Source organism: Cervus canadensis, chromosome 15, assembly GCF_019320065.1.
Source record: "Cervus canadensis isolate Bull #8, Minnesota chromosome 15, ASM1932006v1, whole genome shotgun sequence".
Classification (NCBI taxonomy): domain Eukaryota; kingdom Metazoa; phylum Chordata; class Mammalia; order Artiodactyla; family Cervidae; genus Cervus; species Cervus canadensis.
Genome location: NC_057400.1, coordinates 5,705,286 through 5,717,039, shown reverse-complemented (window position 1 = coordinate 5,717,039; position 11,754 = coordinate 5,705,286). Strand labels below are relative to the sequence as shown.

Sequence of the window (11,754 nt, the reverse complement as noted above, 5' to 3'; positions counted from 1 at the left end):
CACAGATGAGAACACTTCGGAAGTCTAAGTGCCTGGTCCGTGACGTTGATTAACGCTGCCTGTCAGCCGCCACTCCACTTCCCCACCCTCCACTCGTGACCTGGGAAGGGCCAGAGCTGCGGTCTGTAAGTCACACGTTTTCCCCGTGGAACCCCTGGACAGCCTCAGGGGGTCCTGAAACCTACACTTGAGAGCAGAACTGTGAGAGTGGAAGGGGGGCATTCCTCTGGAGAGAAGGTCGTTCAGATCCCAAGCCAAGCCCCGCTGATTACGGTGGGCATCCGTGCCCACCCCCTCAGCCACGGCTGCTGAGCACCCGAAGCCGGCGCAGGGGCTTCCTGGCAGCCTTGGGGTGAGGGGGGCAATGGCAGCAGGGGCCAGAGACCCAAACGCAGACGGCACACCTGCTCCGGGGAGTGGGAGCTGGGCACCAGGCCCAGGGGGGCGGAGGGGGTATCGGGGGCGCTCAGCTGTCTCTGTGTCCCTTCGCCCACAGCAAAGCGCCAGGCTGCAGCTTCACTTACGACACTCACGGGCCCTCCCAGCACCTCCACGAGGTCTGACTCAGGTTTATCCACAAGAACAGTGGCCCGAGGGGGCGATGGAGGGAGCAGAAACTTGAAGCCAGCTCTTGATTTTTATACCAATCGTGAGCTCACGCCCAGTGGGCAGGAGGAGGTGGGCCGCAGGGCAGAAGGGGCTCACAGTCACCAGGCGGGGAAACTGAGATGCGTCACAGAACTGAAGACTCAAAATTGTTCCTACACCCAAGTGAGGCGCCAGAGACGGGGCCAGCGCCCTTTGGTCATGCACCTGTTCCTCCGCAGGCCTGCAGCTGACAGGGCGCCCCCAAACCCTTCCCCGAGAGTTCTATCCTGCCTCCGGCCTGTTCTCGGCCCCTGGCCCCTAGGACACGGGCGTCCCCCTGCAGTCCCATCTACCGACCTCATGAGATCCCCAACATGGCCCCTCAATCCTTCAGAAATGTGGCCTTGTTCTGACGTCCCAGAGACGCGATATGCTACCTACAGGGCACGGCAGCAAGAAAGACCGCTTGGATGTCAGAAATTGAATTAAGTCTCATTTATTCTAGGGCAAACTCAAAAGGGTTTTTGTGTTTCCTTTTTTAGCAAATCCTAGCACATTATTAACAAAAAAAGAAAATCTGTACATTTGCCATGATACACTTGAAAGTGAAACAAATAAGATATAAATACAGATATGGATGTAACATGAAAAAGCCCCTAAAAAAACCAAAACCAACAAACAAAAACCCAACCTGGGGATGTGGGGGACCATGCGTGTGAACAGTGCCAACAAAACTATTTTGGTGGTGGATGTTTTTCAGAGCGTTGTTCTCATTTTCAAATATCATCGTTAGCAAAGTCTGGGTGAGGTTCTACAAAGTTCTTATTTGCTCTTCTTTACTGTGTAATATTATGCTTGATAAATAAAGGGCGGCGGGGAAAGAAAAAGATTGAGGAGACAGATCAGGCGCAGCTGCGCTGCCTGCATGACCGAGAAGCTAGTGGGGCTGTGGCAGGCGCCTGTGGCCACGGCGCCCTGGGAAGGCGGAGCCTCCCCCGGCCACAGCGCGAGGGGAAGCAGGAGCCCGGCGCCCCGGCCCAGTGGTGGCATCGGCGGGCTTCTCGGGGCCCCGGGCAGTCAGGCGAACGGGGGAGGCAGACGGAGTTTTGGGCGCTTTGCTCGCTGTGTTCTGCTGTTTCATCCAGACAGGAGGCCTGCATGGAGGTGGCGGCCAGGCAGGGCAGTTGCAGCTGTCGGTTGGAGGGGGTGGCCCCCTGAGGTTGTGGCTGCATGCGAGTCTCCTCCCAGGAGGCCCAGAGACCTGGGGGTGGCGGCTCCCTCTGGGTTGGGAGACCGAGGTTGGGCAAGTGACATTCAAGGCGAGCCCTTTGTGAGCGCCAGGAGGACACGCGGCCATGCTCAAGGTCCTTCCCGACTCCGGGGTAGGGGGCCACAGCAACCTGGGTGTCCACGAGCTGAAGGAGAAAGGCCTTTCTACACACACTAGGCAGGAAAAAAGACAGTTTCTGCCCCAGAAGAGTCATCAGACACTTGGACTTGTTTGTAGGGGGTAAGAAAGAGACCCCGAAAGCGACATATGAACAAACGGTATTTATCAATGAAAGTAAGGCCTGGTCTTGCTATGTTTTGAGCCAAAAGAGTCAACTATGTTTGATCACTTAAAACACACCCCTGAAGTTCTCTCAACAGCAGCAGCAGGGCACCTCCTACACGTGCAGGATACCCCCTACACACACCCACACACACCCACACACACACCCACACACACCCACACACGCAGTGAAGGCACCCCAGCCTCACTGCTCCTGGACCTCCATTTTCAGTGCCTATTTCCAAATAAAGTATCTAAAATAAATTCTGAATGAAAACAAGTTGCGTTCTGCTACAGTGTCTTTCAGGACTTCCAACGTCAAGGCTAGAGGGTCTGCGGAGCTCAGAGGTGGGACCCATACAACCTGGCAGTTGCCGAGATTCTGCACCTGAGCAGCAAACACCTCATTAAAAATTAACATCAGAACAGGCATGGGGAAAAGAACGGAACAAATTTCCATAAGGAAATATGGAAAAACCAGTTCAGTTTAGAGAGTCTAAAATGTTTCCATGATTGCAAAAAGAATTTCCATTTGGTTTGAAGAATTTTACTCGAAACTTAGTTACACAGACTTGAGATCTGTAGTTACTTTTACTGAAGCAATGAAATGCTCAAGAAAACATTTTAAGGGGTAAGTTTCTCACTGAAGGAAAAATAGACTCTAAACTGGTTCAAATCCTGTTTTTCTGCAATTTGCTGCACATCATAATTACTTTTTCCTTAAACCATGATTATTTCAACAGATGATCGAGGAAGTACTTCACAAAATTTTAAAAAATGATCCTGATAACCTGGTCTCTCTAGGTTTTTCTTTGATCTCAACCCCAAATTAAACAAAGAAGTAAAAACGGAGATGGCAGAGTTGCCAACTGTCAGGACAGAACACTGGAATCAAGCAGCCTGGGCGCAGCTTGCGGAAAGGAGGCCAGACTAGACTTGAGCCTCCAGGGGCGGTGTGTTCCACGGCATTTCCCAGATCTCAGCAGCGAAACCAGCAGCTCCTCTTGTGTTTTCAATGCTGCGTGAAGGCCCACTTCAAGCACACGCTAACTGAGGCTATCGATTTACCTTGATTTCTGTGCCTGGATCTCAACTGTCATCACAGATCTCTGCCCCAGCAGCTCTGGAGCAGGGGTGGCGTCAGCGGGGCTGTTTGGAGGAGCCGGGAGCCCATCCTGGAAGGAGGCAGTAAAGGGTGCCAGCCCCCAGGCTGCAGAGTGTAAGCAAAATATCACATGCTCTTTACAAGGCCATCTTCAGGCTTCTTTCCCATTTCTTGCCAAGACTTGATTCATATTCTTAGTAGTCTCAAAATGCAACCTAAAACATATAAAACCCTTTCGTGGTATCAGTTGTGAAGGGCGTGGGCCCTGTCCCACACAGGCCAGATCCAGAGGGAAGGGAGCCAGGATGAAAGAGAAACACAACTCAATACAACCTCCTCAAACCTGTTATTAACTGAAGAGAAAATGCTACTTTCTACCATGTATCGGCTAGCGAGCTCTGACTTTTAAGAACTGCACCCCACACGCGGTTTCACAGCCTCAGTGGCTGGGCCAGGCGGTCTGAGGACGGCTCTTCTCTCACTCCTTTTGTTTTGTTCTGTAGGAAGATGAAACACAGGCCTTGCTTCCCTTACATTCAATACCAGTATGATTCTACACAAAAGCTGGAAGGGATCAAAATACTGATTGTAATAAATATTTGCGGGCCTCCTGGTTCTGACTGGGCAGCCGACGGGGGTGGGGGGATGGCGGGGAGGTCTCTGAGGCACCACCGATTGCTTCCAGGGCTACACGGAGATTCTGGCGTTGCATTAGCTGTGGGTCGAGACGTCGGACGAGGAGCTGCTGTTGCTGTTGGTGGTCTGCGCCCTCTTTATGTACAAGTTGAGCAGCTTCATCTGCAAAGGAAAAATACAAATGGGTGAGAAGGAAGAAAATCACAAAGTCAGCAACAAAGCCCAGGTGATCACAAGAAAACAGCACGTCCCTCAGTGCAGAAATTCACTGCACAGACATTCCCTAAGTGCCTACCGGGGCCAGCGGGCGATCGGGAGGTCAGATTAGAGGAGGGGGCATGAGAGGTTATCAGGAAGAGGGACACGTGCTCCCACGAGGTGGGCCTCAGGGCTGCCTGCAGAAAGGCTCTCCAGAGGCAGACCCGCACACTCGGGGCGGGCGGGGGGCACGGCAGCCGGTGCGGCTCCACCCAAGCGAGCGGGAGGAGAGGCTGCAATGCCTGCTCCCCTGGGATAAAGAAATGAAGCCGAGGTCAGAGGTCAGGCTTTCTATCCTCACACCTCTGTAGAAGTTGCTCCTTCCCCATCACACACCTCGTCTGCACCTGCTTCTGTCCACGGACACGACACCTGCTGAGGTACACGGCGTCCGAGGCCCACCTTCAGGCTGCCCCCATCCGCACCCTTGGTCCTCCTGCCCCTGGACCCCGCTCTGCCCACTGTGGCTCAGCATATGCTGCCTTATGCTGGGGGCGGCAGTGGGCTGGATCCTTCCAACGAGACTCAGTCTCCCAGAGGTCAGATGCCGCTTCACTATACAACATGCCCTCGTTGGGCACAGTGCTTCCCCACAACAGGCCTTCGACGTCTCACATCTCATGTGGTTCTAACTTAAGCCCCTGGACCCTCAAAACACCTAAAGCAGCATGAACATACATGGTAGTGAAGTGAAAGTCACTCAGTCGTGTCTGACTCTCTGCGCCCCGTTGACCGTTATACAGTCCATGGAATTCTTCAGGCCAGAGCACTGGAGTGGAAAGCCTTTCTCTTCTCCAGGGGATCTTCCCAACCCAGGGACTGAACCCAGGTCTCCTGCATTGCAGGTGGATTCTTTAGCAGCTGAGCCACAAGGGAAGCCCAAGAATACTGGAGTGGGTAGCCTATCTCTTCTCCAGCAGATCTTCCCGACCCAGGAATCAAACCAGGGTCTCCTGCATTGTAGGTAGATTCTTTACCAACTGAGCTATGAGGGAAAGTTCTTAGAATATTTGTTGAATACCAATAACCTGATGTCAATAGTGTGCCTGACCATATTAAGAATAAAAAAACCCACCTATTTGTAGAAGTAGAATGCCCATGAAGATCTACATAACACACAACTGGTAAGATTAAGGGAATTAGTAAATATTTACTGACCACAGCTCTTTATTTGCTGTCTCTAAACAGGCTGTGAGGCTGAGACATGTATAAGCCAACCCGTGGAGCAGAGGCGGGTCTTGGGGGGCCGTGAAGAGATGCTCAGAGTAGAGCACGTGCTGCAGGAGAAGGCGGGCCCCCAGAAACCAGTGGGAGCAGGCCAGCACCCAGCAGCGCTCCTCACGAGGCGCCCTGAGCCCCAGCAAGGTGCGCGGTCAAACAGACACGGAGCCCAGAAGGTAAGGCTGGTCTGAGAGCTCTGCCCTGCGTGTCCTGGAGTTGGCTGGTTTCATGCAACAGCCCATCTGGGGTCTCCCCACGTCAGGACTTAGCTCTTTTCAACTGCAGGGGAGCGTGCCATGACTTTACACTACATATCCCAGCTTGTCTTTCATTCCACACCTTTCAAAATCTTAGACCTTTTAACCTAACATTCAGCACGCTGGCCAAGGTGCTGTCACTTTACACAAGGCATCTTAATGCTCCGAGCCTCAGGAGGATGTGACCAGGGCCAACCAGCTTCCAGAGAAACCCTGGTACATTCAACGAAGTACTGGCCTGAGGCTCCACAGATCCAGCAGAGTTCTAGAACCAACTCCAGCACTAGTTCTGTGACCTCAGGTAAACATTTCCTGCGCCTTGACTCAACCACCTGCAAAATAAGTGATACCCCTCCCAGGTAGCTCCCTGCTTAGAAAACATGTCTCCTGAGTCCCTGCTCCTTCTCCTACCCAAGGAGCTGCCCCTGCCTGGAGCTCACCCTCTCCTCCTCCCGAGCCAGGCCCAGGCCAGTCCCGCTTCCTCCTGGAGCTCAGCCTCTCCTCCTCCCGAGCCAGGCCCAGGCCAGTCCCGCTTCCTCCAGAGCTCTCCCTTCCCTCCTGCTGCAGCAGGCCCTGGCCCAGCACCAGAACCTGTCTCACGGGGCCCACCGGCCACTCCCGGACCTCTGCACAAGTCCCCCCATGTGCCAGTCCTGATCCTCAGCTCTATCTGATGCTACTTCAGGGGGAACAAGGGTTTGTCTCCCACATGCTGAGGGCAGCAGGTTCCTAATACGCACTTACTGAATCGAATATTTTTTAAAGAAGAAAAAAGTGATCTAGAAAACAGGATAGTTATATTTCTATGAAAGACAGGTTAAAATGAACTTCTAAACATTGTTAATAGTTATTTGCAACTCAGAACCCCTTGTAAGCCCTGAGTTTACAAGCTTTAATCATATTTGAACCTCAAACTAATCCTCTGAGGTAGGCAGAACAGGTTCTCCTATTTTACAAATGAAATGGCTGGGATTCAGAGAGCTTGCTCAATGAGTTGGTATATATTCAAATTACAGGATTATAACTTTAGATGTCAACTGTAATCCACAAAGAAAACAGGTATAGAATATACACAAAAGGAAATGAGAAAAGAATTAAAATGTTTCAGTATAAAAAGCAAACAAATACACAAAAAAAACCAATAATACAGAAAATGAGTGGCAAAAAGCTATTATACACACAGAAAGCAAATACAAAAATGACAGAAATCTCTTCCTTATCAGTAAGTACTTTAAATGTGAATGAGTCAAACTTTCCCATCAAAAGACAGAGATTAGCAAAATGGATTTTTAAAAAAAGCATGATTCAACTATATTTTGTCTACTAGAGACTCACTTTAGAGCCAAAGACACAAATAGTTCAAAGTGAAAGAATGGAAAAGGATATTACATGCAAAGAGTAACCAAGAGTACAAGGTAGCTATACTAATATTAGGCAAAATACAGCTTAAATCAAAAAAGGTTATAAGAAACAGAAAGATTAATAAAAGATCCACAAAGCAGGAAATGACAATAAATAATTATACCTCTAGGAATATACCATCAAAGCATTTAAGCAAAAACTGACAGCACAGAAGGGAGAAACAGTTTCACAATAATAGTTGGGGGACGTCACTATTCCACTGTGGAGGGTTTGAACAACACAGCAGATCAACTAAACATAAAAGAAATAGGCAAAACCTCTGCCTAAGATGAGACCTTCCCAAGATAGACTATATGTTAGGCCACAAATTGAATCTCAATAAATTAAAAAAGAGGTGTCACAAAGTACCTTTTCCGACCACAATAGATGAAGTTAGATTAGTAACAGAAAGAAAACTGAAAAATCCCCACGTTTGTGGAAACTGAACCACACATTCCAACAACCAATGGGCTGAAGGGTAAATCACAAAGGAAATTAGAGAGTATCTTGAGGCAGGTGACAATGGAAACACCAGCAGAAGGGACGCAGCGAGAGCAGTGCAGCGAGGGAGGCCCACGGCGATACGGGCGACACGGCTTCCACGTAAAAAGGGCGGGAGGCGGGTGTCAACAGCCTAACTCGACACATCTTCAGGGACTAGAGAAAGAATAAACTGAACTTCAAGCTTGCAGAAGGGAGAACAGTAATAAAGATTAGATAAGTGAAACAAAAAATAGAGACAACAAAGCCAAAAGCTGGTTCTTTAAAAAAAAAAAAATCAACAAAACTGACAAACCTTTAACTAATGAAAAAAGAGAAAAGACTCAAACTATTGTCAGAAACATATGTGGGGACACTATGACTGAGTCTACATAAATCAAAGATATGATAAAAATACTGTGAGGAACTGTACAAGAGCAAAGCAGATAACCAAGATGAAACGGACAAATCCCTGGAAACACAAAACCTACCAAGACTGAGTCATGAAGAAAGAGAAAGTATGGACAGACCTGTAACTGGTAAAGAGACTGAAGCAGTAATCGAAAATCTGAGAAAGAAAAGCCTCAGACCAGATGGCTTCACTGGTGAAGTCTACCAGCATTCAGAGAACTAACACAATCCTCAATTTTTTCTAGAAAACTTAGAGGAAGAAACACTTCTGAATTCACGCTATGAAGTCAGCATCGTCCTGATAGCAAAGTCAGATAAAGATATGAAAACTACAGACCAATGTTCCTTACGAACACTGATCCAGCATACAAAAATTAATAAATATAATATACCACATTAACAGAATGAAGGGGGAAAAAAATCAAAGGATCATTTCAACTGACACAGAAAAAGTATTTGGCAAAATTCAATACCTTTTCAAAATAAAAATAGCAGACAAACTCGGCATAGAAGGTGTACAGGCGTATTTCGTTTTGCTGTTTTCACTTTATTGTACTTTGAAGACAGTCCTTTTTTCCCCACATTGAAGGTCTGTGAACACTGCGGCAAGCAAGTCCATCAGTGCCACTTTGCAACAGCACCTGCTGCCTACAAGTCACTGTCCCATTTTGGTAATTCTACAATTATTTCAGACTTTTTCATCATTATTACACTCCTTATGGTGGTCTGTAATCAGTGTTCTTAGATATTACAACTGCAGTTGTTTGGGGTGTCATGAACCATGTCCACATGAAGACAGCACACTTCATCCACAGATGTGTATGTCCTGACTGTTGCACCATCTCCCCGTCTCTCTCCCGGTGCACGAGCCTTCCTATCTCCCCGAGACACAATACTGTTGAAATCAGGCCAAGTAGAAACCCTACGATGGCCTCAAGTGTTTAAGTGAAAGAGTTGCATTTCTCTCGCTAGAAATGATTAAGCTTAGTAAGAAATGCATATTGAAAGTTTAGACAGGCCAAAAGCTAGGCTTCTTGCGTCAAACAGTTAGCCAAGTTGTGAATATAAAGGAAAAGTTCTCAAAAGAAACTGCAAGTGCTACCCAGTGAACACACCAATGCTAAGAAAGCAAAAGCAAAGCAAAATAGCCTTACTGCTGATATGGAGAAAGGGGTCTGCATAGAACATCAAACAGTCACAACATGCCCTTAAAAGCCAAAACCTAGTACAGATCGAGACCCTAACTCTCTTCCATTCTAGGAAGGCTAAGAGAGATGAACGAGTTGCTGGAAAAAAGTCTGAACTTGCCAGAAGTTGGTTCATGAGGTCTAAAGAAATATGCTGTTTCCCTAGCATTAAAGTGTGAGGTGAAGCAGCAACTGCTGATGCAGAAGCTGCAGCAAGTTATCCAGAGGATTTAGCTAAGACAATTCATGAAGGTGGCTACAACGAAACAACAGATTTTCAACACAGGCAAACAGTCTTATATTGGAAGAAGATGCCATGTAGTACTCGACAGCCAGAGAGGACAAGTTAATGCCTGGCTTCAAAACTTCAGAGGCTGACTCTTATTAGGAGCTAATGCAGCTGGTGACTTTAAAATAAAGCCAGTGTTCACTTACCATTCTGCAAATCCCAGGGCTCTTAAGAATTATGCTCCATCTACTCTGCCTGCGCTCTATAAATGGAACAACAAAGTCTGGATGACAGTGCATCTGTTTACAACAGGGCCGACTGAATATCTTAAGCCCACTGTTGAGACCTACAGCTCAGAAAAAAAGATTCTTTTCAAAATATTACTGCTCACTGACAGTGTACCTGGTCACCCAAAAGCTCTGATGAAGATATACAAAATTAAGGTTGCTTTCACGCCTGCTAATAACACAACACCACTTTTGCAGCCCAAGCATCAAGGACTAATTTTGACTTTCAAGTCTTACTATCTAAGAAAAACATTTTGTAAGGTAATCGCTGCCGTAGTGACTTCTCTGATGGATCTGGGCAAAGTCACCTGTAAACCTTCTAGAAAGGATTCAACATACTAGATGCCATGAAGAACAAAGAAGTCAAAATACCAACATTAACAGGAGTTTGGAAGAAGTTGATTCCATCCCTCCTGGATGACTTTGAGAGGTTTAAGACTTCAGTGCAGGAAGGAACTGCAGCTGTGGTGGAAATTGCAAGAGAACTAGAGTTAGAGCTGGAGCCTAAAGATAGGACTGAATCGCTGAAACCTCATGGAAAAGCTTTAATGGATAAGGAGCTGCTGCTTATGGATGGACAAACAAAGTGGTTTCTTGCGATGCAATCTACTCCTGGTGAAGATGCTGTGAAGACTGTTGAAATGACAACAAAGGATTTAGAATATTACATAAACTTAGTTGATTAAACAGAGGCAGGTTTGAGAAGACTGACTTCAATTTTTCTACTGTGTATAAAATACTATAAAACAGTATTGCTGCTACAGAGAAACTGTTTGTGAAAGAAGAGTCAATCAATTCGGCAAACGTCCCTGTTGTCTTAAAATAAGACACAGTCACTACAATCTTCAGCAACCACCACCCTGGTTAGTTGGCAGCCATCAACACAGAGGCCAGATCCTCCACAAGCAAAACGATTGTGACTCACTGAAAGCTCAGACGATGGCCAGCATTTCTGTTAAGATATTGATATTTTAGACATAATGCTACTAAACTCGTAACAGACTGCAGTATAGTACACACATAACTTTTATACACCCTGGGAAACCAAAAAATTTGTGCAGTCTACTTTATTGCAATACTTGCTTTATTTCAGCTGGCTGAAACCAAATCCATACCATCTCTATGTCTGTACCTCAATGTATCAAAAGCTACATACGAGAGACACACAGTGAATATTATGCTCGGTGATAAAAGACTGACAACTCTGCTTTTAGGATGAGGAACAAGGCAGAGGATGCTTGCTTTCACCATTTCTACTAACACAGTAAGTTCCAGCCAGAACAATTAGGCAGGAAACGAAAAGAAAGGCATTCACATTGGAAAGGAGGAAGCAAAATTATCTTTGTTCAAAGATGACATACAGTTGACCCTTGAGCAACACGGGTTTGAACTGTGAAGATGCACTCATACATGGATGTTTTTCAACACACCCAGCACACACAATCCGTGCTCAGCTGAAAATCCCAGGTGCAGAACTACAGGGAAAGGGCTCAAGCACGTGCAGAGTCTGCTATCTGTGGCAGGTCCTGAGACTCATCCCTGTGCGATACCAAGAGATGACTGGGATCTCACATGTATAAAATCTCACAGATTCCACAAAGAATTGTTAAGACTAATAAAGAAATCCAGCAAACTAGCAGACTACAAAATCAACGAGCAAAAATCAACTGCACTTCTGTACACTAAAAATGAAAACTCCAAAAAGGAAGCGAAGAAAAACAATTCCGTTCACAATAGTATCAAAAAGAATAAAACACTTAGGAATTAACACAAGGAAGTGAAAGTACTGTACAATAAAAACTACCACATTTTATTGAAAGTAAAAACACAAAGAGACACTCCATGTACTACACAGTACAGTGAGTATAGTAAGAATACTGTACTGTATATATAGAAGTCACTAACAGTAGATCTTAAAATCTGTCATCACAAGAAAAAAAATCACGTAGCTATGTGTGTGACAGATGTTACCTACACTTACTGGGTGATCATACTGCAGTATAAATAAATATCAAATAATTATGCTGTACATCCAAAATGAATACAATTTCATATGTTCATTTTTATCTCAATTAAAAATTAAAAACTCATGTATAGAGGTTAAAAAAAAAAGACATCCCATGCTCATGGGTTGGAAGACAA

General features: G+C 46.4%; 1 protein-coding gene across 12 annotated transcripts in view; it reads right to left on the bottom strand.

Moving 5' to 3' along the window:
• Positions 1 to 1,068: 1,068 nt before the first annotated feature.
• CLASP1 (cytoplasmic linker associated protein 1) overlaps positions 1,069 to 11,754 on the bottom strand; it is a 263,446-nt gene continuing 252,760 nt past the window's right edge. For all 12 annotated transcript variants that reach the window (XM_043488028.1, XM_043488035.1, XM_043488036.1 and 9 more), the window contains one exon: positions 1,069 to 4,043. In XM_043488028.1, coding sequence (XP_043343963.1) covers positions 3,957 to 4,043 — 87 coding nt within the window. In that variant the 3' untranslated portion in view covers positions 1,069 to 3,956. The remainder of the gene's footprint in view (positions 4,044 to 11,754) is intronic.